The following is a 27,876-nucleotide window of genomic DNA, read 5'->3' as shown; positions in this document are numbered from 1 at the left end:
TGGTACACAAGAAACTACCCTTGGCTGCTTGTCCAAAATAGAACTTTTGGGGGCAAGCACTTAGAATCTGAGACGCCACTGGTACAGAGGAGACCAGAACTCAATTGCAGTTAAAAGCATACGTCCTGGAGTCATATTGCCTGCAGTTCATAGCTTGACTCTACCACTTACTAGTTGTGGGATCTTAGGTGAGTTACTGTACTGATCTGTGCCTCAGCTTCTTCATCTGACAAATGGGGATAATAATAACACACATCTCATAGTGCTGCTGTAAGGATTAAGTTAAATGATGTATGTTAAGGGTCTAGCATAGAGCTGGACATAAAACAGAAAGACTCAATAAATGTTGGTTATCATAATCATACTTATCATGGCTGTTATTTGGATACTTCCAAAGGTCTAGCACAGTGCCTTTCACATAGTAGCTTTTAAAAAATACTTGCTGAATGAATTCATGAAGCTATGAATTAATCACAGGGCAGTGCCTGAAATATGTAGTTTGGCTGAGTAAATTGTCTCCCAGGTGGGACTTTAAAATATTGTACCTAGAGACTAATATAAGTATTTCATCTCTTCTTTCAAAAATTATTTCCATAATGAGAGTTGCATAGCAAATGGTCTTTTTAACAGAGAGCTTCCCCACCCCATAGTCCCTAGAGTAGTACTAGATGATCCATTTGTTAATCTTCATGATGTCCCAGTGTAAAGCTAGCAGTAGTTTTCTTTATTGGCTAGGCAACTTGCAGTGTCTGCCACAGAAAGATATATTAATTTTTAACTTGCCAGATTTTCTTCCACAAAGCCAATAGCAGTGGATGAGAGAAATTTGTGATCCATATCCCTGCCAGCAATAAATATTACTGCTTTAAATTTTTTCTCTTTTTCTTCTTTTTTTTTTTTCATTCTGATAATGTGAAGTGATATAATGAAAATGTTAAGCTTGAAATTCACAGATTAGAAGCCGGCTGGTATGGAATCAAGTCCATCTATCTGTCTCCTTCATAGAATTGAACTATATTGAAATAGGCAAAATATATTGCAGATCTTTGGATAGAATCTATTGTCCACCTTTCTTTTTGTTTTTTAGCAGATTCTTATCTCTGCTTGTCCAATGTGCCATAGACATATATGCCATATATAGATGATCCTTAGACCTTGCTATTCTTCCAAAGGTACTAGATAGCATTTGGTATAAAAAGACACTGCTCCTGGGCTCCCCTGGTGGCGCAGTGGTTGAGAATCTGCCTGCCAATGCAGGAGACACAGGTTCAAGCCCTGGTCCGGGAAGATCCCACATGCCGCGGAGCAACTAAGCCCGTGCACCACAACTACTGAGCCTGCGCTCTAGAGCCTGCGAGCCACAACTACTGAACCCGTGTGCCACAACTACTGAAGCCCGTGTGCCTAGAGCCCATACTCTGCAACAAGAGAAGCCACCACAATGAGAAGGCTGTGCACCTCAATGAAGAGTAGCCCCTGCTCGCCACAACTAGAGAAAGCCTGCACACAACAATGAAGACCCAACACAGCCAAAAACAAAAAAACAAAAAAATAACAAAAAAAACACTGCTCCAGTACTTCAGGTGTGCTACTACCTTCATGATTTTCATTGTTAACATAATGAAAAAACCTCTGTCATAAGCATCATTGCTTATCATAGTTCTTGTACTTACCCCATAAATTATAAATTCCTACTATTTTAGATTCTCTTCTGTTTAAATTTATTACCTTTAGTTTCTATTCTTGGTTTACAAAGTGCATTAATTTTTATCTACTAACATTTCAAACTTTTATCTTTTTTTAATTGTTTAGATATTTTTCTCAGGTGTAATTCTTTTTAACCTCATCATTATTGTTTCTTATTTTCTTCCTCTTTTACTTTTAACTAGCTTGTTGATTTTGATCTTACAGTTTCTGATTTTATCTGTTATCTTCTTTTTATATCATTGGTTTATAAACAGCAAGCAAGAAATCTAGTTAAAGAGACAGATCCAAAAGGTTTTGCTGATGAATTGGTCACAAGTGGAGAGCGAAAGGAAGGAATTAAGTGTTGAAACTTAACATTTTAGCCCTAGCAAATGGGTGGGAAAGGATGTAATTTATTAAGGTAGGAAAAACAGAGAGGAATATTTTGGAAGAGAAAAATACGAGTTTCTTCACTATCACCACCACCACGTAACAAAAGAAAGTGCATTTAAACATTAAAAAAAGAAGACATAAATGTAGATATTTTTAAATGAATAGTTTGTTTTCTGAAAAATTCACTAGATGGTCCATTTTTTCTTCTTATTTTGCCGTGATTGGTGAAGACTTCTGGCATTTGGGAATACTTGCTGTAGATGATGAAAGGATTTATATTTCAGGAAAACTCATTGTGGTATCTATACAGAGAATAGGTTGAGGACTTCCCTAGTGGTGCAGTAGTTAAGAATCTGCCTTCCAATGCAGGGGACACAGGTTCGAGCCCTGGTCTGGGAAGATCCCACATGCTGCAGAGCAACTAAGCCCGTGAGCCACAACTACTGAAGCCCGCGCGCCTAGAGCCTGCGCACCGCAACCAAGAGTAGCCCCCGCTTGCCGCAACCAGAGAAAAGCCTGTGTGCAGCAACAAAGACCCAATGCAGCCAAAAATTTAAAAATATAAATAATATTTTTTAAAAAAGAGAATAGGTTGAAAAAGCTTGAAGACAGAAAGCTCCATTTGAACGGAAGCTGTGAAGGTCAATTACAACTGGAGAAGGTGAGAAAGAAAGATCTCTGTTAACGGATCTGTTAAGTTGGTTGTTGAAGTTTTGCCTGATGTCAGTAGATGAAAGAAGCTTTTGCTGAGAGTGAAGTGGTTGAGCATTAATTTTTGAAGAAAAAGTGATAACTCGAGTTAATGGTATTTAGTTGTTTTAATCAGCATATTCAATTTTCTGAACTTCAGAGGCCTGTCCAGCCAACATATTGTCTTTACTTAGTATTGTTTTACCCAGCATGGCTTTGGAGGCCACATTATTTCAACTAAATCTTTAAAGGAATAAAAGTGTAGTAATTTGTAAATGTACTGGACACGTGTTAAATATTATCTTCAGCAATGAGACCATGAGTTCCTTATAAGCAAGAGTGCCTTTTTGGTACAAAGTTAAGCTGTTACTTTTTTGAAAAGATCCCACTCCCTGGAGACCAGCATTGCTGGTCTCTCACCCTCAAAATGGGCATATCATAGGATTCTTGAGGATATTTAATGAAATAATGACTGTGTAAAGAAGGGGCTCAACACATACTACCTACCTATACTTTCTCTTCTTCTTCCAATGCCCCAGTGCTGGGTACCCACAGAGCCGGCTAACCATGCGCCCGTTGAATGAATGACCATATGACTCAGAGCTCCTTATTTTGGAATTTCGACGGCTTGGAAAGCATGAGTCTACCAGCGTCTGTAAAGTGTAATGTCAATAACGTTTTGTTAATTAAAAAAAAAAAAAAAAAAAAAAAAGCACCCACTAAACTACAAGTCCCGGGTTTCTCCTGGAAACTGACGAGTCACGTGGTTTGCCAGGAATCCGGAAGTCTGGCCCGCTCGCCCAATCATGCCGTGAAACCTACGTAGCGGCGCCAGACTGGCCAATCCTGCGGACGCTTGCCCCGCGCCGCGCAACGCCGGCTCCCTCCTCCGAGCGCGGCGCTGACGGGTCGTTAGCGGATACGGTGGCCGCAGGGGTGGTGCCAGCGGCCTCTGCCCGGCTCGGCGCCCGGCTCGGGGCCTGACTTGGCCCTCTCGTCTCGCGGCTGCGGTTCCACCATGGCTCCCAAAGGCGGCTCCAAGCAGCAGTCCGAGGAGGACCTGCTCCTGCAGGATTTCAGCCGCAACCTCTCGGCCAAGTCCTCGGCGCTCTTTTTCGGGAACGCCTTCATCGTGTCCGCCATCCCCATCTGTGAGCGCTTGGAGAGAGGCGGGCGGGGAGGCCGCCGGCGGGTCGGGCTGGGCGGGGACGTGGCAGGGCCGGGCGGACCGGCGAGGCGTGAGCCGGGGCCCGCGCTCTCCCCAGCTCGCCCTGGCCTCGGGGGTAGCATGTAGCCTCTGTGGGCCTCCGTGATCTGGTCCAGGGTAGTGGTGGGCGGCATCCCAGGAAAGTCACCTGTGACGCGTTTTAAAAGTACGCTAGCTCGTTCCCGGGCCTCACTCCTGCGGATTGTGAGTTACTCGTTCCAGGATGGCGGCCCCGAATCAGTATTAAAATTAACGCTCGGGTTAAGATCTTGTGATGCTAACATTTAGGCATATAGCCTGCTATTTGCTTTTTTTCCCTACAACTGTCGTTTGCTGTTACGAGATCTTAAACTTATTACTTACTTTGGAGAAACTCATGAATTAAGATGAGAGACATTAACACCCGCACTGAATTAGAAGTGTAGCTTTAGGAGAACTGCTTCACGCAGAACATTATTTTCCTAGTTTGACGAGAGAAGTTGGACCAGTGCCAAGGGCCCGCGCTCTACAATGTGTAGTAACCTTTTAATAAGCCTATTAGGACAATTCTAGAATTCTTACTTGGATGGAAAAACTATACAGTCTTGGCCAAGGTTGTTTTTAGAGCTCAGGGTTCCCGAATGTGAATTTCCTCTCACATTGCTGCACTGTTGTTGGACAGTCAGATCCAGATGTAGTTTCTCTTTCGGCTTTATAAAACCCAGCGTGCAGTTAACGTGGTGTGGAGCCTTTTGGTTCACTGGCTGCACTGAGCACTGCCTTGATTTCAGATAACAGCCACGTCAGCCTGTAAACTCTGGTTTGGGGCTGCACATGGCGTTTTGGAATGGCCTGTAGTTAGCGTGATAGTACCCTTTAGAATGAAATTTGAAGTCTGAATTGTAATTTTGTTGAGCCAGAGTTTGTTCTTATTTTAGAAGCAGAAATCTCATAATGGACTAGTTATAGAAAGGTTATGTTTTTCAAGTGTTCTCAACTAGGGAAACTTGAGACTAACGTTTTACTGGATATCACACTTCTGAAGTTCCCCTTCTACTGTATTGGATTCCCTAATCAGGGCTGTATTTTACCAGGTTTAGCTATAATTAATTCAGCAGGCTTTTGTAACTGGCTGGTAATATTTTGTTTCTTTTTGTATTCCCCTCTCCCCCTTTTATCTTAATTCAGGGCTATACTGGCGAATATGGCATATGGATCTTATTCAGTCTGCTGTTCTGTATAGTGTGATGACCCTAGTAAGCACTTATTTGGTAGCCTTTGCATACAAAAATGTGAAATTTGTTCTCAAGCACAAGTAAGTATATTTCTCAAGAGAAAGTATATATTGTTGCATTTTTATATAATAGGAGGTCTTCTTAAAGACCATTTGTGTGTAGGTTTCAATAAGCAGTATTTTGAGATATATATATGTATGTATATTTGGAGGGGGAGGCACATTAATGGTATGAAGGAGTATCAACTAACCGAAAAGCAGAGACAGTGATTCTAAAACTGCTATGGAAGTGGGTATTGATGGTGGAATTAAAACACTTAAGTACCATCCTTAATCATGGGGTTCAGAAAAACAAACCCACCAAGTAAAGTAACATTTTAGAAGTCAAATGGAATTCTTTCTAGAAGGAATTGTTCTGGGCTCACCATGTAGAATTTTTGGATGTGAAAGAAGTGGTCTTTTTTTCTTATATTCAACACTGACATTTTTAATGCTAATTGCATTTTTCTTATGAGAATATGAAAATGTAAAAGGTTACCATATTTACTCTATTTCTACCTTCATTTTATCGTGTCACTCTCCTAACAACTCTTCATGGCCTTCTCTTTTCTAAATGTATTAAATCCAGATTCTTCCAGGCCCCGGAATGCAAGTCTTCTGCCTCCTACCAGTGGGGCCTTGTCTTTTAGGGTTGGGCCCTAGATCTTCTGACTCAGCTTTTGTGTCATCCTTTGAACGTGACTCGTTCCCTCCCTCGTTTAGAATCATCTCCCTTTCTTTCCATTCTTACATGTCTCGTATTTCAAGACTTAGGAATCTTTTCCAGAGAAATCTTAACTGTCCTTATTGTTCCTGTGTTAAGCTTTCTAGTGATGAGTAGAAACACACTGAGATGATCTCAGTTAACAGGGATTTATTGTAAGGAGGCCAGAAATGGTCTCAGCAGCTGAAACTGGCCTCAGCAGCCTCTCCACTGTTGTTCTCGACCCTTAGGAGTCCAGGTTGTGCGTGGCTGTTGCTAGAACGGCTAAATCCAGGTCACCTTTGTTGTCTCCCTGCTTGACAGCCCCTCTTCACTAACTTCCGTTCCAGGATTCAGCCCATCTCGGCCTCTGCTGTCCTGGGCTGTCTTCCTTGTGAGGCATGGCCATCTGTGGATAGCGCAGCCCTCAGAAGTGGGCGTTTTGCATGACCCATCCTTTGTGATTCCCTTGGAACTCAGTCCCTTTGGGACCTAGTGTTTTTTCACTTGTTCTGCATATCATTTTTATTCGCCTTTTTGGAGTCAAAAATCATGTTCTTTCCCCTCATTTCTCCTTTCAGCTTCTTGAGGGCAACTGCCATGTCTTTTGTTTATTTCCCTTACAGTAGTTAATGGTATGTTTAATTTAGTTCAGTAAAATTTCAGTGACCTACTGACTTAATACACTCTCTGAATGGAATTATTTTTTAGTCATAGTTTTGGTGTAATATTAAATATTGCTACTGACATCAGAACTCCTACAGATTGGCAAGATTGTTAAGGCTTAAAGAGCCAGCAAGATTCTGAGGGTGGGTGGGTGTTGGTGGTGGAGAGAACGGCTTCAGAGGCTTCAGAGTCGACAGTCTGGATTCCAGTCCCAGCTCTGCTCTCTTAAATGCAGAGCCTTGGCATGCATTTCATCTTTCTAGACTTCAGATTCTTGAGCTGTAAAATGGGAGCACTCATGGTACCTCGTGGGATGGTGAGGATTAAATATGATACGTGCGACGTAAGCCATGGTGTCTGGCGTGTAATAAATGTTTGTGTGCAGTGCTGGAGAGGTTGGGGGTGAGAGATCCCATAGGAATTTTTTTTTTAAGGTGGCATGATTTTAAAAATGTTTGCAAAGATTTTTTTTAATCTCAGTTGGCTGAGAGCTGGGCCCCTGGATTTACCTCTGTTTTGTTTTAGAGCATTCAGCGCTGAGTGAGGTTTGTTTTCTAAGAGCACTGAGATGGAGGGTAGGGCTTCTTGAGTTGTAATAAACCTACAGTGTGGTTGTTAATGTCTCTGTTAGGCGAGTATGGAATTGTAGCCATACAAGAGAAATTAACTAGTTATCTGGTTCATTGTCTTCAGGAAGATTTGTCATGCGGACAGATGATTGACTATTTGTCCAAGAGATGCTTAGAGCCAACTCTTCTGAAAATAATTTATTCCTGTGTCCCAGCACCCTGACAGTTGGGGGTGGTGGTGTGTGTGTATTTTTTTTACCCTCTGTTCCGCTAAGAAAGGTTTCTGCTGTGAACCATGTCCATTTCTTATCAATTGGCCTTTCTTAGAAAAAAGCAGTCTCATGTGAAGTTCAGGAAACACTTAAAAGTGCCTGGGATTTGCTAGAGATTAAGAGATGAGAGTCTCTGCCCTGCGGAACTGAACTTTTACATAATAAAATGAGTCAGGGAAAGCTGGACATTATAGTGTCTTAAAGTATCTCTTAAAGCAGCTACCTGCTCTCTTAGCTGCCTTTTTTCTTTACGTTTCAGAACTTATTTCCTTTTACCTGTTTTTTTTAGACAAACTGATTTTCCTCTCTCCAGTTATCAATTTGTGGAAAAATACATCAGTTGAAGCTGACTAAAGGTTTTCTTTTTAATAATGTCACTTCTAACTTGATTCTTGAGTGAGAGATAGAGATGGAGATATAGGTAAAACCAGCCTGAATTTGTGCTTAATTTGTAGCCCAGAAGCTCATGTGGTTGGAGAAAGGTTGAGAACTATTGCCTTGAATGATCTTGGGCTTTTCAGGAATCCATCCTGATTTTCCCCCAGTTTCCTTTGGTCCACTGACCAGAACTTAATATACATAGTAATGAGGGATTGAGTAACTGAACATAGATTGAACAGATGTCTATCTCTATGGTGCACATCCTGTTGCTTTCAATACATCTCAGTATCATGTTGAATGTTTTCTTAGTGGGACTTTGTAATTGTTATATTTTGCTTGTGATCAGTTATTACTTTTTCTATGTTTATGGCTAATCAGTTTCTCCCATATTATGAAAAATAAATCATGTTGAATTTAAATGTCTAATCTTTGGGAGGCTTTTTGTATCTCATCACAGGTTAAATTTTATCCTCTCTTTCACTAGCAACCCCATCTGTTAAAATTCACCTCATAGATTTTTTTAGGATTATGTCATTTTTTTCTTTATCTGACTCATCACTAAAGATTCTGATCTGATTTCTTGAATAACACTTCCAGCCTTTTTTGGCTGATTCCATATTATCTCTTGGTGCAACTCTCAAACCAGTAGTTCGTTTAACTAAAAGTGCTGTTGGTCACTCCTTAACCATGTGGTATTATTTCTTTTTAGCGAAATTCCCCTTTGGAGTAAAGTTAAAAGCTTTACTTTAAGATATTACAGCTATTAATTCTCTCTTTGTTAAGCTTAGTTTTCTCTCCTGTTATTTATTGGAATTGAAATCATGTATTATTTGCTAATGCCTTAACAAATTTATTTGTGGAACAGTTAAATTATGAGTTAAAACAAAGTGGAGCTATAATGATTCATAACTAAACTGTGTTAATAGCATTTGACTTTTATTTCCATATTAAATACCTAACTTAGGAAAATTCTCCCTTTTAAGCAGAAATCAAAACACATCACTAATAAACCACATCTTGGAAGTTTCTTGAACTCCCTCTCTTTTGGCTAGCACAGTGTAATAAACTTGGAACTTTCTGTCCAGCTTATTTTCTTGAAATGTAAAGTATACAGTTGCCAATACAAGATATGAGTACAGAGTGTTTCTGAGAGAGTGTGATGTTCACTCCTGGAGCACGTGGAAACCTTTTTTCTTTTCCTCCCAGAGTAGCACAGAAGAGGGAGGATGCTGTTTCCAAAGAAGTGACTCGGAAACTTTCTGAAGCTGATAACAGAAAGATGTCTCGGAAGGAAAAAGATGAAAGGTTTGGCTCCCTATTTAAAGTGTTTGTGGTACTCAAAAAGGGGGTTATTTGTAGAAAATAAGTTTTTGGTTTCTGCTTAGAGCATGTGGATATTAGAATTATCTGAGGAAAACGTTGGTATTAGAAGTCATGGTAATTAATGAGAATAATAACTGACTTTTTGAGTTTTTATTACTACCAGATACTTTTCTTTGTGCTGTACACAGTTCATTTATTCCTCCAAAGAGCTCCATGAGGTAGGTACTGTTGTTTTCTCCAGTCTACACCTGAGGAATCTGAGGTACAGGAAGCTCGGGTACCTTGCCCAAGGCCATAGATTAGTGTGTGGTAAAACCAGGATAAGAATGCAGCCAGTCTGACTTGAGAGCTTGTACTCAACTGCTCTGCTGGAATTTAGGAGCCTGCAGAGCTGTGTCCAGTGCTGGCTGTGCCACTCGGTAGCTGTGTGACCTTGAGGGTATCGCCTAACCCCTCTGGGTCTGAAGAGTTTATATTGTGTTGTGTGTTAGCATTTTTAGGTGGTGGTATTTCTGCTCCTGAACTTCCCTGGGGACATCTGGTTCTTGGTTATCTGCACTGTTTAGGAAAAAGAAAAGAATTAGGTTTGTCTCCTGTTGCCGAATTCTGTGCCACATTTGTTAGTCCCACCCCCAATTTTTCCTGCCAGCTGCTGTTAGAAGGCTAATAAACAGTCTGACATCTGAGTAGAAGTCTCTGAATGATTGAGTAAACTTGCGCTTAAGAGTTGCCAGATGGTTTAATAGAGTCATGAGTCGAGGCTGTTTTCATGGATCTTAAATTTTAGTATCTATGAGGTGCTTTATGAAATGGAATTTTTATCCCACTTTTCTCCAGAAAGACTTTGTGGGGACTTGCAATACTGAATTGCATGTGAAACAAAGCAATACAATTTAAAAAGATGAGAAACCGTTTAAAAGTAAGAAAAGGTGGATGAACAAGGACCTCAGCATTAGTTACAGCAGTTGGGCACTAAACTCAGCTCTGAGCTTCCAAGTGTCAGAGGAAGCATCCAAAGTCATCCAGCTTTCATTGTCGGATGAGAAGCAGCATGCAAATCCTTCTGAAAAGAAATTTTCCTGGCACTGAATATTGGAAGGACTTTATCAAGTGGATCCTTATTTAAGGGACACTGAGTAACTTAATGAACAGTGTCTTCTGCAGTGGTTTTGGACAGGCACCAAAACATTATTGAAATGATTATGTCCTATGGATCCTTCATAAAACTGAAGGCACAATATTAAAATCATGACAGTGAAGGCCTGTTTTTTAGGGAGCAGGTTTAAAGACCTCTGGCTCTGCATAGCTTTTTTTTTTTTTAGAATTGCAAAGTTATTTTTATTTTAAAATATTAACAAGAATTCATTACACTTTCAAAGAAATAAATTTCCACCTTAAGCAATTTTGATTAATATCTCCAAATATTGCTCAACATTTATGTACAGCTCTTGTGAATATCATGCTGATTCATGACAACCTCTGGGACCACATATTACAAAACAAAAAGAAGCATTTCCTAATGGATGCTGGGCCATACTGGAATACAAATGGATTGCTAGGCAAAAATCTATTGCATATGTTACCTAAGAGGAGAAATGTGACAAGATAGTTACTTTGCCTTTTCTCTTTAAAGTTTCTGCTACTCAACTCCTCCCTCTGCATAGCTTTTTTTTTTTTTTTTTTTAAATTAATTTATTAATTTATTTATTTATTTTTGGCTGTGTTGGGTCTTCGTTTCCGTGCAAGGGCTTTCTCCAGTTGCGGCGAGCGGGGGCCACTCTTCATCGCGGCGCACGGGCCTCTCACTGTCGCAGCCTCTCTTGTTGCGGAGCACAGGCTCCAGACGCGCAGGCTCAGTAGTTGTGGCTCACGGGCCCAGTTGCTCCGCGGCATGTGGGATCCTCCCAGACCAGGGCTCGAACCTGTGTCCCCTGCATTGGCAGGCAGATTCGCAACCACTGCACCACCAGGGAAGCCCTGCATAGCTTTTTAATTGCAAATTTTTGCATAGGGATAGATATTAGAGAATCTAGACCACCTTCTTTTAACCTTTTCATCGAAATATAATATTTATTAGAAACAATGGTTCTTAAACTGGAGTGCACATCATAGTTACCCAAATTTCAAAATGCTTGTTACAAGCTCTTACAGGTCTTACAGGTTTTAGGTGATTAATTGTATCAGAGATGGCAGATGGGTCTCTTCTGCCCACTACAGACTTGCCTGATTTGGTCTGGCACTTGTTCTTGATCCTGGGATGTGTCTCAGAATCTTTCTCAGTGTGGTATTCAGGTAGTCTCTACTAGTGGATCAGAGTTGGAATTGGAAATGAAACCTCTTTGCCGTTGCCTGGACCAGGTATTTCAGAGTAGGATGAAATGGAGGTTTTATTGATATATAAAATGCAGAGTGTCAGAAGATTATAAAATTTTCATTCTTGTCACCAGTAGAAATTGTGCTGTTTGTAATTCTCTCGCAAAGGCCACGCTGGATACAGTTGTACCCAGGTCTGTACTCATTATTGATGCTGATAACTGGATCCAAAACTCCCTTTAAGATCCAGTATTTTTCTTACTCAAAGGATTAGTTACCTCCAAGAGATTTAAGAGAAGGTTTATCGGCATCTTTCTGCCCAGATGGGTATCTTCAAAGCTCTATCTAAAATCATTTGGAATATGGACTACATGCCACTTTTGAACCTACTTTTCTACCTATCCAAGGAAATTAGGAGAGGAGAATCAGATTCATTAACTTTTGTCCCAAGGTATGAATGTTATTTCTCCTTGACTTACTGACGGTCCATCATTTAGTATTATCAGATTGTAAGAGTTGTTGAGTTTGGTCTCAACTTTTCTCCTGTTTTAGGAAGTGCTCCTTAGAAAAATGACTGCTTGAGAACTGTTCTCCCAAAGTAGATTTCCTACCAGTGAAGCTTTTGCGGAACCATTGCTGATGAGGGCAACTGGGGGTCCTAAACTTTTTCAAAATAAACCAGGCTGGACTAGACAAAGTTGAGAGCTGTCAGACAGTCCTGACTGTGTATACCCTGATGTAACACACGGTCTTTGCGAGCTGGGATAACCTAAAGGATTGAGCCACTCTTTCATCAAAAATGTCTTGAAGATGGTTCTGATTCAGGGCATGATGGGGAGTTAGGGAAAAGTGCTGTGGTGGAGGTGTGATAATTTAATCACCAGCAGTAAAGGCATGCTAGTGGCCTACTCAAGGAACCTGTCTTCACTGGGTCTTGTGCCAGAGTCTTAAAAACAGAGGCAATTGTTCTGAGTGTTTTGTAGCATTAAACCATGTTGGGACTATGGATATTTCTGGGCTGGTGTTTTCTTTGATCATTGTTAGAATGGTATAATGTATTAATTCCAAGTCACGTATATTTTTTAAATTTACATTTAAACTTCTCTGAAATCAGAAACTGTTTTATAGTTGATAGCTGCATTTAATGTAATGTCCTTCACTTCTTCCAAAGTTTATAGCAAATTGAAGATTTATTAAGTTGATGGTATCTACAGAATCAAGGAAATATGGCATATGTATTAGAGACCACAAATTTCTTCTGACAAAGATAAGATGCTAATACCTTCCATTTAGCTCCTTTATAGCCATGCTTGTTGACTTTAGATTAGAACATTTGGTGACTAAAACATGGCAGTTACTACTGACGTTAGCCATAGTGCTGTCCTTAGGATTAGTTGGGGGTACTATCTGGCCCCAGAGTAACGTACCTTTCTGGGGGAGAAAACATCTATGACAATGAGTTACAGCCTTTTTGATAATGACCTACAGTAAAAAATATATATATATATATTTTACTCTTTGACCAAATACACTTTTACATACACACATGTAAATGTTTCACAGAACAATAATTATTACCCTACTGTATGTGATGCACTTGATACTTTTCTATTTTTTCCTTTTTTTTTTAACGTGCTGGTCTCAACTCACTAATTTTTCCCGAACATCAGATCCACTCAATTGATTTCATGTCCCACTAATGGGTCACAACCTACCTACTCTTTTAACTTTGTAAATTGCTTTACAAAGTTAATTAACTGAGGGAAATAAAGGCTCCCTTATTCACAGGCACCCTGGAACTTCCTGTTGCCTGTGTGAAGAGGTAAAAGAAAAGGTTGATAAAGTACTAGTAAATTAATACGATATCATAATGTGTAAAGAGGATTAAATAAAAAGTAAATGGGTTTTACAGAAGTTAAAAACTCCTCCTAATGATCAAGCAGATTCTTAGTTTGAATTAAATAAAGATGGCTAAAGAGAGTCGCAGACAAGTCTGCTTCTGTGATGCCACAGCTAGCTTTGTCCATGGGCTTGTCTTAAGGTGAAATATTGAAGGCTGAAATCTGTAGACTGTAGAGAGTCTCAAGCCTCAGACAGCTGAGGAAGCCCTGTCAGGCTGCTAATCATCAAGTTTGTTTTCGGTGAGTACCTAGAGAAAGATGCCTATTTCAGTTGCTGATGAAACCAAGCTAATTTCAATTAATCAGTCCCTTCCTGCAAAGCTCTAACTGCCTGGGAAAAAAGGTAACATACCCAGCAACTGTTTCTTGAGCATCGTTAAAGTTTTTATTTTTTTTTTGGCTGCATCGTGCGGCTTGCGGGATCTTAGTTCCCTGAGCAGGGACTGAATCTGGACCCCAGCAGTGAAAGCACCGAGTCCTAACCACAGGACCACCAGGGAATTCCTGAGCATCAGTACAGTGAAATATCTTTTTCAGTAGGAAAAAGGGGACAATGCTGACTGAATATTAAAAACAGATTCGGCCCAGAACACTTAAGGAAAAAGTTACTATGAGCTAGAGCCATGTGGTATTTAAAATTTTTAGTACCTATTTAAAAACTTAAATGACTTGTTTTGTGTCCGCAGAATCTTGTGGAAGAAGAATGAAGTTGCTGATTATGAAGCTACAACATTTTCCATCTTCTATAATAACACCCTATTTCTGGTCTTGGTCATTGTTGCTTCCTTCTTTATATTGAAGAACTTCAACCCCACAGTGTATCCTTTTAAAGGCTGATTATCTTTTTTAGAAGTCTAGAAACAGTTCGTTTTAGTTTTGATTTGTCTGAGTATTTTCTGGTAACAAAAAACTACACAGGGAGTCAGTCCTTTAAAAAGCACCGTGACCTTAGGCAAGTTTCTGGACATTTAAAATACGGGCTTTTGGTTTGATTTGAAGTTCTTTTAAGTTTATGAATTAAGACTTCATGATAAATAACAAGTATTACAAAGCAGTCTTACGTATATGATGATGTGTACCTGCCTAGTTAAAAAAAAGTTCTAAGGAGACAAAGCAAACTTGCCTTCTTTGCTACCTCCTGGCATGAGCCCTGTGTCTGCTGGTACTTCGGGGCTTTGGGGTTGGGTGGATAGGCAGTGGAGTTAAATTGGCACATTTCATAATAGCTTAACGGTGTTTCAGGTTGCTCTTAAATTGACCTTTTGGGCAAGAATCAGTCTTCTCTTGTTAAGGTAATTTATTAAAGGTATTATCCAAGAATGTGCAGCCAAACTTTTAACCGTTGGAGATTTTGATGTAATAAAATATCAGACACCCTCCAACTTGTATCTCCTGGGAATACTGGAGTGGTTTGCCCCAAACACTCTAGTCCTGAGGCTGAGAGTAGCTGCAGACTTTCAGAACCTCCTTGCTTTTACAGGCTAGCTGTAGCCAAAACACTGATAGACAGGAAAGACTTATTTTTCCTTTGCTCTTGATGTGGGGGGGTTGGGGGGTTGGGGAAATCAAGTCCCTTCTTCCTCCCCATGTTTTTTGATCAGTTCTTTTCCTGCAGGTTAAATGGAATTCAGATATTTTCTTTGTGATCATGTGTTCTAGGTTTCTGTCTCAAGTGTTTTCTTTTTAAAATTGGAACACATTTCCTGTGAATGTTCTTCATTCTTTATAATCTCCTCTCTTGTAAATTGCATTTGCAGACATTGGGACTGCACATTATTGTCATTAGACAGTGTCAGGAGGGAAACAGTACATTCCAAAGAGATGGGTTCTTTTTGTTTTGTTGAAAACCAATTTGGGGTTGATTTTTCCTTAACATTAAATTCTTACAGGAACTACATTTTGTCCATAAGTGCTTCCTCGGGCCTCATCGCCCTCCTGTCTACTGGCTCCAAGTAGAGCACGTCAGCTTCCCTCCACTGCCCTGGCTTTGTGTCTATGGGTGGCCTGTGGTATATGGAAAAGTAGCAGGGTGGTCAGGGTGGAAGACACACAAGCTGTTTTTGTAAGTCTGGAGTTTGAGGGTTTGAAAAACCCAACAAAATGTAATTCATTATTTGTTTATTGGCTCTTTTTTTTTTGTTTTTTTGACAGATTGTTGAAATTAAATGAATTGAAAGGGAAACTCAGAGTACCAGGACATTTATTAAAAGGCAAAAAGTGTTGCAATATGTTATAATCACAAGGGAAGAAAATAACTTGTTTCCTTGACTTGTCAGAGGTCACAGTAACCTGGACTGAGCTGTTATTATTTATAATAGTAGCAAGAAGTTAATAACTGGTTCTGTGTGTTCCAAGCACAATATTACAACTTTTTTTTGAACCATAAATACCAGAATGAGTCCTCTCCCTCTGGGGGATTGAACAGAAGCTTCATGTTTGCAAGTCTCTGAATTTGTGATTTGAAATAACTCAAAGTTAAAACATTAGTTTCTCCAACTTGGAGAAGAGAAACTTGTGGAAAAGTTGTTCTTTTTTTTTTTTAAAGGAAGAAAGGCAGCCAAGGTAATAATCTAAAAATAGTGCCTAGGCATATGAGAGTTGTCCTATGCGGTTATTAAAGTACACGCTGTTCAGCTCTATAGCTTTGGTCCTGGATGTCCAGGGAGGTTAGCTTGACCCTACCATGTTGGTTTGACCTATTAAGAGAATGGAATCATTGTTTTCTCTTGACCAGGGTCTCACATCACTGGAGAAATGTTCAATAAGAGAACCTCTTTCCTGAATATTGATGTGTAAAAGACCAAAGTAATTTTTGTGATCTTAGTTCTGGAATTCTAAGAACTCTCCAAGAAATTACAGTGGTTTTGGTGCTGGTCAGCATTTTTCCATGAGGACTTTTGTAAATTTGACCCTTTAGTCCACAGGTTCCTATCAATTGTAAACAAAATATTGATCTCTTTAGACCTTGTGGGTCCAGCCAAGAGCAGTCTCTTGCATTTTTTAACCAGTGTGTTTACAGGTAATTATTTTTTTCTATGTTCCATGATTTGAAAAAGTTTGGGAAGCTCTTCTTGAACCTACATCACTTAAAAGGTTATGGACTCACAGGTGATAATTCCTGTCAGCTTTTGACCACATCCAGTACTTTTCTACAAACAATATCTTAAAGGAAATATATTCCCAATTGCTAATCTTAACTTTAATGTTTGGTTTCCACTTCTAAATTTAAGGTGAATGTTGCAAATAATATTCACCATTTATAACTATAGAAAGATATTCACCAGGAGTCCATCTTCCACTTCCATGCTCTTGGATGTTTTGGGAAGTCACATCTAAGAACCTGGAGTGAAGACGGGCCAGGAGTACGTTTGCCTAGTGACCCAGATCATCATTATCTTCAACTGAGGATTAGATTTCATCATTGCTTTTAGAAGTCTGCAGTTCTTTACTTTTCTCTGGTACATTGTTATCCATGTGCCACCACTGGGTAATATGAGGTTAATGCGGAAGTCAGAAGAAAGACCCTGCACAGTAGTTAGTGTAGCACATAAGAAGTTTATTATGTTTTAACTTTTTTTTTCTGTTGATTAATAACTGGTCAGTAGTTTGGTGGCGTGGCGTTTGTACCAGTTGCGCTTGCTTATTTGACAAAATGACTATTTGACAAACCATCAGTGTCTTCTGTTTGTTACCAGAGCTGGGTCAAGTAATTTTTTACCTGTAATTTTTAACTTGCAGGTAAAAAATTGCCACTAGATGGCAGTGCCTGTATAGATGGGAAAAAAATTCTTATAATACAGTATACCTGAGATGGGGTGGCGAAATAGGGGCATCAGTGTGACGTTCTTAATAGAGTGCCTCTTGAGTTAATAAACTGAATAATTTGTAGAAAAGTGAGGAAGCAAAATTTGGCTTTGGTCCTGAAATTTTCCTATGGCACTTTTTGTTTTTAATCCTGATAATAGTTTCTAACTTTCTATACTGTCAGATAAATTCCGGCGTATGTTTATAAGACATATTCTGATGGTTCTGCAGTTTTCACTAAGGATTTACTGTACCAGTGCTTTACTCTTAGGAGCTGTGGAACCTTTTCCCCAGCTCTCTAGGTGAGAGCTCCGTGACTCTCCGTGTCACCTAGAAAGACTGTGCAGTGCAAAGAATTATGATGTGCTGGATCTGGCTTAGTTAGTAAAAGCCTGCTGGAGAATTTTTATCTTAAAAATACCTCTTATCCAACACCAGTAAAATAAAAGGGGTTTTGCTGTAATTGGGATTCAAAGTGATTTAATTCCTGTTTTTACACCCCTTGTGATAAGTTACAATTTCATTTATAACTTAATACTTGGGTTGAAATTATTCTTAGCCAGTAAAAATCTACTGGTTGACCTATATGGTATATTATTCTAACTTGGATAGAATAATTTGAAGCAAGTTTGAAGTTAACAAATGTGGAGGTTGTATTTATACCCAAAATTCTTATGAAAGGTCTTGCTAAGTTTTTTCGTTTTTTGGTCACACCGCACGGCTTGTGGGATCTTAGTTCCCTGACCAGGGATTGAACCCGCGCCCTCAGCAGTGAAAGCACAGAGTCCTAACGGCTGGACCACCAGGGAATTCCCAAAAGGTCTTGCTTATTGAGTATCATTAAGTTTTGCTTTGTAAAATTTATATTTTCCCTAGACTTCTTTATAAGAACCATGTGATTAAGTATATCATCTTTATTTCATTATTTCACGTTAACCATTATTTTAATTTCCCACGCATGTAAATGCACATTTTTGTAGTTACTGATCAAATGCTTGTAAGGGCTGTAAGGGGTTATCTCCCACCTCCTTGGACTCCCAAGTAGGGGGATTCATTGAAGATTAGGAGGGTCTTTTGGGTGGTTGGTTTGATTTTCATGGAGGTGGTTAGAGATGAACTTCCCATTGGCCTTCATGAGTTTTCATTGCATTTCTTTGACCTTTCCTTCTTCTTAACTGATCCTGAATTTGAATTCCTATCCAAGTTTTTTTAACTTAAAAAATCACACACACTTACTTTTTCATAAAGCTTTAAAGCTAAAAAAATCATCCCTAAAAGAGCACCGGACTGGAACACAAAATACTTGGGTTCTAGGCCTGGTTCTGCCATCAACTTGCAGTATGAGTTTGGGCGAGTCCTTTTAATCTCTTCAGGCCTGGGTTCCTCATTTGCAGGGAGTGGGGTGGTCTCAAAGATGGCGAAGGCCCCTTGAAGCCCTGACATCTGTCCGGTGACCCTTGGTGCACACTACGGATGAAGATGAAGTGGCAGTTCTTAAAGTTGGAAGCCAGGCACAGGGCTTCTAGTTTTCATTTCCCTTGGCTGAGGTTTCAGTGTGTGGCTGGCTGCCACCCAGGTTACCCTTTGGAATGGTATGTTCTCTGCCAAGGAAATTCTTTCCAGAAAAGAAAAGAAAATGAGAGTGCATGGAAATTTTTCTTAAGGATAGAACTGTGAAATGTATTTATCTAGTGTATTTACCATGGCAGATGATTTGTATATAAAACTAGGTGTTCCCATGGCCAAGCAATGTTGGTATTTGATTTTAATTTGCAGGTTCTTTTAAATGAGTTTGAGAAGCTTTAACCTTAGTACAGAACATTTCTAAAACCCAAGGAGAAATATCTTTAGTTGCTAATCATTTTCTCCATTAACAAGAGAAAAAAAGTTTGGGTTGCAATTTAAATCTTTTGGTAAAGCTATTTCTGTTAGGTATCACTCAGTGCAGCTTACCTGCCAACATTATTTTTATTTAAGTGATTGTTACTGCCTGTTTTATGAAGATGGGTGTGTGTGTGTGTGTGTGTGTGTGTGTGTATACTATAATGATATATATATAGCCTTATAATGATAGATCAGATAAAAACTAATTGTGAGATTAAATGCACAAATGCTTTTATTACTCTAAGCAAATAAACTGCAGTTCCAATTAGACAACTTCAGCTCATTTATGCATACAGTAGTTCACTGGATTGATTGAATGCACAATGAACAACTGAAAAATGATCCATTTCCATCATTAATCTGATACTCTTGGGTAAAAAACGCACTGTTTCCCTATTAGAATACAGGTAATAGTACTCAAAAAGAAAATTTGTTGGTACTTCACACTAACATTTTAAGATTGAGAACTTAATCATGAAATACATATCTGGAAATGATGGCAGAAAATAGCATTTTAAGCTGATAGTACATTTCTTCTGTAAGTCTCAGTGGTTTCTACATGGGGTCCTGTTGGCCAGAAAATTAAATTAGAATTTCGTGCATGCTCAGGTGTCCAAATAGAGATAGAGGACCCTCCCCCCTTTACATACACCTTAAAAGTGGGGAAAAAAAGTTTTCTCCCTCCTTACAGGTACACACAGTATACTGTCAGTTTTTCTCAAGTGATATACTCATGAGAGTAGGTAGCCAATAGTGGCAGGGCGGGATATACCTCAACTTCTGAGTGCCACAAGGCTAGGCCCCATTAATCCATGCAAAGAACTTTCATGCATATAGTTTAAAGCACATAGTGTGATTATGGAATTAGGAAGTTCTTTAACATTTACTTTTCTTTGGGCAAGTTACTTCACCCAGCATATGCTGAGTAGTGACAGCATTTTTCTCGAAGCCTATGATTCACTTTCATGTTAATAACTTCTCAAAAACACCAAGCATGTAAAATCCCAGTGCTAATTAAACAGCAAACATTTGCCTTTCTGGATATTTTACAGATTTACTTACAAAACTGAGCATGTGTATATTTATTTTTAAAGCTCAAATATTTAAACTTGCAGAAGCTGTGCCTACAAGCAGTCAAAAGTATAAAGCAGGTTTTAGGAAAATGTAGGTAAAAATGAACACTTCATTGCAGATACATTTTATTCAAAAGCTAGGCTTCCATAGTAGTGTAATTCTCCCTTTCATAAATTAACCAGACTGTCTCTGGTTAAAGACTAGGGTCTTCATCCTTTTACCATCTCTCCATGTAAATGGACATAACATTATTAGAATCCTACTAGACCACCTTGGAGGAATTGCTATACAGGGCCATTTTTGAGGCCAAGCAACACTAAATATTTAAAAGGTAACGAAAGCAAATACCTAGGCATTTCACTTCTGTTGAATGACAAGTGAAAACAACTCTTGCTAACATGAATGTGAAAATAGAAAAAAAAAATGTAAAATTGTTTCAGCTGATTTTTCAAGCAAGACTTCTGAGTAAACAGAGCCTACTCTTTCTGATGCAATCCACGTTGCATCTGTGGATGTTGTTCATTTGAAAAAATATATCTGTACAACCTTCTTTAAGTTACTAAATGCCTGAAGGTAATATGTCTTTCCCCCGCCACATGCTTCCCTTTGCATAAACATGAGATGTACAGAGCAATGTAAGAATAGGTGACTGCAGTCCCAGATAAGAAAATAGAATGGATTTTCCTGGTTGTGAGTTTTCAGATGTGTTCATAATTCAGGTGCACAGTGGTAGCGACAGCAGACACCTCAGAATCCGGGGACACTAGAGGTTGAGCAGTGGGCTGCTAAGTGATTCAGAACACTGGCTAGTAACACCGTTCTGTACCTGTATAGACTGCTGCTTTACCCATGCAGCTCCTGCGGCTCATGCATTGCCTTATGATCTATAGTCCTTTTTGCTGTAGGGCTTGTTGCGCAGTATGTTATCGATCTCATTTACCACGTGTGATGTCATCTTTGGGAGAACCTGAGAGCATGAGAAGGACAAAGGATGTGGTTAGTACTTGGTACTTGTTCTTTGTGCTCAATATTAAGCAAAGTCATCTAGAAATGGATACATTTATAAACCACCACCAGAATGCTACCTCCCCAGCAGACAGGAAGCTCCCTAAGGTCAGGGACCTTGTTTTGTTCACACTGCATCTCCAGAGCCTGTAAGAGTACTTGGCCCATAGTAGGTGCTCATAATTATTGGTGGACTGAGTAAATGAAGGCTCATAGAAATATAGAATATCTAGAGCAGCTCTGTCCAACAGAAATAAAATGAGAGCCATATATGTAATTTTAGATTTTCTATTGGCCACAGTAATGAAAGTGGAAAGAAGCAGGTGAAATTAATACATGTTTTACTCCATTATATTCGAAACATCATTTGAACATGTAGTCAGTATAGAATATTATTAGATGCTTTACATGTTTTTAAGTACTAAATCTTTGAAATCCAGGGTACATTTTGCACTTGGAGCGCATCTCCATTTGGATTAGCTTTAATAGCCACAGGTGGCCAGAGGCTACAGTAGTGGATAGCACAGGTCTAGAGACTAAGGAGAGATTCAGTCCAGCTGGTGGACACAACCCTGGTGAAGGATGGCCACAGGTTAACAGGCATCCCAGGTAGATGCAATCGCGTGAAGAAGTGAAAAGTCTGTGAAACGGGGTGATACAAGTGTAGAGCGAGTGGGGGAGGGGTGGGGATGGTGGGAGTAGGGAAAAGGGAGGTTGAGGTAAACAGCGGAAGGCCTTGAATGCCATTTTTTGGAGTTGGGACTTTATGCTGTAGGTGGTGGGGAACCTCTCAGGACTTCTCAGCTGGGAGTGACCCCATCAGACACCTGGAGGTATTTTGAGGGAAGAGTTGGAAGGAGATTAAAAGGGGACACAGATGTTAGGAATTTATTGCAGTCCTAGCCAGACACTAAGAGCCTTAACTAGACAGTGGCGGTGGAGGAGAAAAGGAGAGTGCCTCGGAGAGACATTTTGGAGGCTGATGGTGATCTCAAGACTGGGTGACTAGGAAGATACTGGTGTAGGTAATTAATTATTGAGAGACCACAGGAGGAGAAGTTGGGGTAGGATATGTTGAGGTGAAGGTGCCTTTGGGATCCCATGTAGAAGTGACTTGCAGGCAGCCAGAAGTGCAGCTGTGGAGCTTAGTGGTAGTAGAAGGACTGGAGTTGAGAATTTGCAAGTCATTTGCACGGTCATGCTCATTGAAGCCCTGGGGAAGGATGAGATCATCTAGGGCCAGCTAGCATTTACTGCAAGAAGTGGACGAAGGGCACACATTACACCATAAGACAAGGGACAGAGGCAGGCTTCTTGCAGGAATAGTCTGAGCCTGTGTGGAGTCTGTGGTGAAATACATTCATGATGACTGATTCTGAGGTTTCCACCTCACCCTTCCTCTGCTGCAGTCATGTTGGCCAGCGTGACCTTGTCTCCACTCATATGCTCTCCCCAGAAGCCTCAGGGTTTGGCAGGGTAGTAGAGCGCCTTCCTCACTGGTCTGGTAACATTTTCCTCTCCGAATGAAGCTAAAGCAGATTTGGTTTCCCACTAGCCTTGGAGCATCAGAGGATCTAAGCTACTGTGCTATTTAAATGTGAGACTGCAACACTGAGACTCAAATCTAGAAGTTGGTTGGAAGTTTTGTGTCTAGAATATAGTGGGTTAGCCATGTGAGGAAAAAAATTCTTCATTCACTACACCAATAAGAAAAGAGATCTAAACATTAGAAAAATGAAACCATAAAAGTACTTGAATAAAACATGAAAAAAAATATAGTGTTACAAGACCTAAATGTTCAAGACAAGCCATACATTAAGAATTTTATGTGAAGTTGCCCAATTTTTTAATGTTGGCAACTGTTTTAAAACATTTTCGTCCCTGCAGGTCACACGAACATCCATGAGCTAGCAAACTGCAGGCGTAGTAGTATCCTGACTGCAGTAATTGGCGGGTGAGGGGAGGTCTGGCCAGCGCTGCCGGCTGGCAGGCATTAGGGAAGCTCTCCCAGGACCGGCTCACTGTCAAGATGGACCTTGGGGATGGAGCCGGATTTGGCCAGCCTGGGGTGGTGGACACTTTGCAGGAGGAGGACCACGATTCTGGGGATTAGGATCCCGGGGAAGGTGGGGGAGGGGAGATGAGCCGTGGATGGGAAGGCCCGACTGCTGAGGAGCCTGGACTTTTCTGAGTGGATGGTGGGGAGCCTCGGAAGGGCTTTAAGGCTGGAGGATGGGGACCTCTGCAGGTGATGGGCTGCCTGCAGCTGTGGCTTCTCTCCAGTCTCTCATCTCTTGAGGCTCTGATTTATAAATGCCCCTCCAGTTTATGCTCACCTTAGGCACATTCATTCCTTGGAGCAGCTGCCTTCCTTTGCCCATTAGAAACTTCGTTTCCTTATAGCTGCTGGCACTGCACTCTTTCTATCCAGTCCCACCAACCGCTGCAGGGAGCCCCCAGCCACACAATCTACTCTCACCACATCAAGGGGCCCAGTTACAGCTTGCCAAGGGTGGAATCTTTGGCGCTGGGCTCACGGGAGGCGGAGTAGAAAGGGAAAAGGGAAGGTAAACCCTCCTGGTAGCAGCCTCCCTGCTTGGACAACATCCCTTTTCTCTTAACCCTTAGAGCATGGAAGCCCCATCCTGCTACCAGCCAGAGCCTTGCTAGGGAGGAAGTGCTTTGGGAAGATGACTGCCTCAGTTTTCCTCTGAAATGTTATCTTTGGCTACCTGGAGTATTCCCACAGCCCAAGAGCTACCTCTTTTTTTTTTTTTTTTTTTTTTTACTATCCCAGGCAGTATGAGTTCCCCCTTGGAGCGGCAGTGATCACTCTATATTAGCATGACAGGAATCCTTGGCTCCTCCCTTTTCTTGCCAAGCCATCTGCAAGTCATGCCTCTCTTTCCAAAACCTATGGACTCCTTGACCTTCATGGCCACCATCCTCGCTAGTCCAAGCCACCATCACCTGTCACCCAGACAACCTGTCCTTGCCTTTCTTCATTCTGCTTTTCACACAACAGCCAAAGCAATCTTTAAAAATTCAAATAACAGCGTGTCCCTCCTCTTAAAACCCTCCAAAGGATTTGCTGTGAGTAGAACAAAATTCTGACTTCTCTAGTGTTCCATGTGACCTGTCCCCTGCCCGCGCCCACCATCCTTTATGGCTCACTGCATGTTGACCACATTCGCCTTAGGCTGGTGCTTCCTGGAAAAAGCCAAGTGCGTCTGCGTCTCAGGGCCTTTGCACTGCTCTTCTGTGTGTCTGCTCCTTCCAGGGCTTTTCACATGCTGTGTCCTCCACTTCCAGGCTTCAGAATACATCCCAGAGGGGCTTTTGGCAAGGACATTATCTAAAGTGGGCTCACTCATTTCCCAGTTAGTATCTATTACAATACCATCTTTATTTACTTAGTAAACCTTCTCACTTGAAATTATTTTATATGTTTCTTTATTATGTGCCTCTGCCACTGGAATGTAAGCACCTTGAAGGTTGGGTAATATCTTTTTGGTTTCCTGTGGTGTCCCCAGTGCTGGGTACAGAGTAAGCTCTCAAAGATCTCCTGAATGAACCACAGGATACAGTGAACCTTAATTCCCTCCTTCTCAGGCAGCCCGTGAGCTCTTGAGGGCACCGTCCTGTGCTTATCTCGGAACACTCTCTGCCTAGCATGGTGCCAGACACAGAATAAGTACTCAATAAGTATTAGTGGAATTGAAATCACTGGGTTGCATTTCAGTTCTTTTGTGTATAGACTGTTCCTGTTTCCTCCTCATCATTGTGGAGCCTTTATCTGTTCCCAGAGCACAAGTGAAAATAAGAGAAGGTGGGGAGGCTTTCTTAAGAGGGAGCATTCCCCAAGCAGGGACAGGGAACCCCACAATCCGGGAGGAGTTCTCAGAAGCTGAGAGGCAGAGATGATTACCCAGCTGCACAGCCCTAAGAAAGGTGACGGTAGAGAAGGAGGTCTGCACCGTTTATCTCCCAGCATATTCGAGGCTATTCTTCAAAAGGATTTTTAAAAGTTTTAAGTTTAATCAAGCTTGTCCCCACCTCCATCTACTTCCTTCTGGGAGAGGTAACAGGGCTAAGTGCTGGTTTCGGGGACAGATGGACAGGGGAGAAGCCGTGAGGCACTTCTGTTTGGGCAGGTGATACAGCTACGGCAAGAGCTGCGGACGGGCTCATTCCTGCGGCCTCTGGCTGGGCTGAGGGTGGGGCGGGCTCAGGACTGAGATGTGACCTTTGGGGGCAGGGGACGCTCACCACAGCCACCAACCCCCACCCTCTCCTCAGAACTCCCAGGAGCATCTCTCTCCCACTTCCCCGCCTGCCGCCTTACAGGCTTCCCAGGTACAGCTGCAGGCTCCCTCCAGGCCCAGCAATCCCTGCAGGGGAGGGAATGGGGGTGGGCGCTCCTGAAATTGCTGTTAGGGAGATGTGATCCTGGAATTCTGAGCCTATTTGTCTTAAAAGTGGCAAACATTCATTCATTCGATAGGTATTTCTTGAGTGTTGACTAACGGCCATAGAGTCTAGGAACTGGAAAATCAGTGGAGAAGCAAGAAAGGCACAAGTCTCTGACCTCAAGGGAGACAGGCGATTATACTACGTTATCGTAAGTGCTGTGATGGGGAGAGGGATCCAGGATGCTAGGAGAGCAGAAAGGAGGGGCTTGGCACACTGTAGATTGGCAATAAATATTTGTGGGAAAAAAAGTAAATACATGGTGTGTGGATATTGTCCCATGGCTACTACATTTCAAGCCGGTTATTAGGCAGGCTTGTGTGGTTCGACCTGGGAACCCAGTCGCCAGGTGTAACATTGCTTGGGTCATAGAATACACTGTCCCACAGACACAAGCCATCCTGAGAAATGAGCCCGGAGGAGACTGCCTGTTAATCAGAAGAGGACATCCCTGGATCCACATACTGTGAAAGTTCTGTTGCTTCTTTTGCCTTTGTCCCCATTTCCCTTCTTCCCCTATCTAGGAACAGGTAGCCTATTCCCTATATTAGGGGATTTCATGCAACTCAGCTGTGACACAATGAAGGACAGAGTTGGGGAGACGGAACACTGCCTGGGGGCATCTTCAAAGGCACCAGGAAATTCCCTGGAGTTGGTTGGAAAGGGCTGTAGTACTTGCCTGAATGGCACCGAGGTTTTCAATGAGTTGTTCAGGAGTGGATGATCCCAGGAGCACAGAACTCACACCCTCGTTTCTCAGGCACCACGCTGGGAAGAGAGAGCAGTGGGTCAGGAAGTCAAAGCACTTCTGACTGTTGATGAGTTTGCAAACACCATTTGTAGCTGCCGTTGTCGCAACCAAAACATATTAACTTTGGGGGAGGATGGACAGCATGCTCCAGGATTAAAAACCTCAGCAGCAACCCCTGTTGTGTGGAGGACTTGGTAGAATCCGTGCACGTGAACTGTGGGCTTAGGGCTCCTCTGCCGCACAACTGGGGCATCCAGTCTAGCTGCCCAGCCCAGGAACACTGTCTTGTTCCTCAAGACACCTGACACTGCTCATGGGCGAACGTCTGGATTCCTGTTTCCATCTGTCTTTTCCACCTCATTCATGCTCTCACTTTCCCCTCATCTGTTACGTACAGTCCTTGTAGACTCTGGGTATCTGGGTCCTTTGTTTCCACTGACCTGTCAGCCCTCTCTGGACCTCCCTTTCTTCCTGACGTGAGATTCATTCTGGAGAGACCATCTCTCTCACCAGCCCTCAAACCCCTCACCCCTCCTCTGCCTCTAGCAACCTCTACCCTTAAACCCTCTCTTCAACCCAGGCCTCCTCCCTCTCAGCAGATGACCTAGCCTCCTACTTTATGTAGTAAATCGAGTCCCTCAGGTAGCATATTCCTTAATTTCCCACTCACCTATGGACACAAGTACACACACACATACTCCAGTTTCAGAGGCTATGGGGTGCTGTCTGTTCAAAGACAAACTCTGCCCTGGTCCCATTCCTTTTGCCTTTTCTTGGATTTGATTCATCCATTATTTCTCTCCCTCTCTTGCTCTCCTGGATGTTTGATTTCTTACTATCCTCTTTCTCTTTATCAAGAAGGCATAATCAAATTTCTCCCATTCTAAAATAAGCCTCCTCAGGCCCTTCATACCTGTGTAGCTGCCACCCTACCCTTCTCCTCTTCTTAAACGTGTAAAAGGCCAGTTGAGACTCCCTGCATCCCCCTCACGTCCCAGTCCCCTTCTCACCATGTCAGAAGCCAGGGTCCCCAGGAAACTCCCTGTGGTTCAAGTAGACTTTTCAGTTTGTAGCTGCCTGGAACTAGATACTGCTTTAGGCCCAGGGATGCAGTGTCTGCTGGATGTCCCTGCTAGACGCCCCACAGACACTGCGACCTTCTTGCTACTTAACTAAGCCTGTCCCTCTTGGGTTACCAATCTCATTTGGTGGCATCACCAGCAACTTGGCGTCCCAAACCAGAAACCTGGGAGTTATCCTTGGGCACTGTCCTTTTCTGATCCCACATTCCCTTTTAATTGTCATCTAGTTGATCGTCCTTCCTAAATATTTCTCTAATCCAGTAGTTCTCAAGTTTTAGCATGCCTCAGTCACCCGGAGGGCCTGTGAAACATTGATTACTCAGTGCTTCACCTCGAGTTTCTGACCCAGAAAGTCTGGAGTGGGGCCTGAGGATCTGCATTTCTGACAAGTTCCCAGGTGATGCTGATGCTGCCGGTACAGGGACTCTTTTTTTTAAAACAACTTTATTG

At 41.6% G+C, this 27,876-nt stretch overlaps 2 protein-coding genes across 2 annotated transcripts in view; one reads left to right on the top strand and one right to left on the bottom strand.

Annotated features, from left to right (window-relative positions):
* The first annotated feature begins 3,674 nt into the window (after positions 1–3,674).
* Positions 3,675–15,867, top strand: SSR3 (signal sequence receptor subunit 3). Its single transcript, XM_036849549.1, has 5 exons — positions 3,675–3,920; positions 5,144–5,270; positions 9,026–9,124; positions 14,043–14,174; positions 15,246–15,867. Exons 1-5 carry the CDS (start codon positions 3,788–3,790, stop codon positions 15,310–15,312), a joined length of 558 nt encoding a protein of 185 aa, XP_036705444.1. The 5' UTR covers positions 3,675–3,787; the 3' UTR covers positions 15,313–15,867.
* Positions 15,868–15,885: 18 nt separating this feature from the next.
* Positions 15,886–27,876, bottom strand: part of KCNAB1 (potassium voltage-gated channel subfamily A member regulatory beta subunit 1) — a 282,120-nt gene continuing 270,129 nt past the window's right edge. The window contains exons 13-14 of the mRNA XM_036849548.1: positions 26,273–26,361; positions 15,886–21,085 (exon numbers count right to left, since the gene is read on the bottom strand). Of these exons, the coding sequence (XP_036705443.1) occupies positions 20,996–21,085; positions 26,273–26,361 (179 nt within the window). The 3' untranslated portion in view covers positions 15,886–20,995. The remainder of the gene's footprint in view (positions 21,086–26,272; positions 26,362–27,876) is intronic.

Source organism: Balaenoptera musculus, chromosome 4 (genome assembly GCF_009873245.2).
Source record: "Balaenoptera musculus isolate JJ_BM4_2016_0621 chromosome 4, mBalMus1.pri.v3, whole genome shotgun sequence".
Classification (NCBI taxonomy): domain Eukaryota; kingdom Metazoa; phylum Chordata; class Mammalia; order Artiodactyla; family Balaenopteridae; genus Balaenoptera; species Balaenoptera musculus.
Note: the sequence above shows the minus strand (reverse complement) of the source record. Positions and strands in the feature narration are given on the sequence as shown.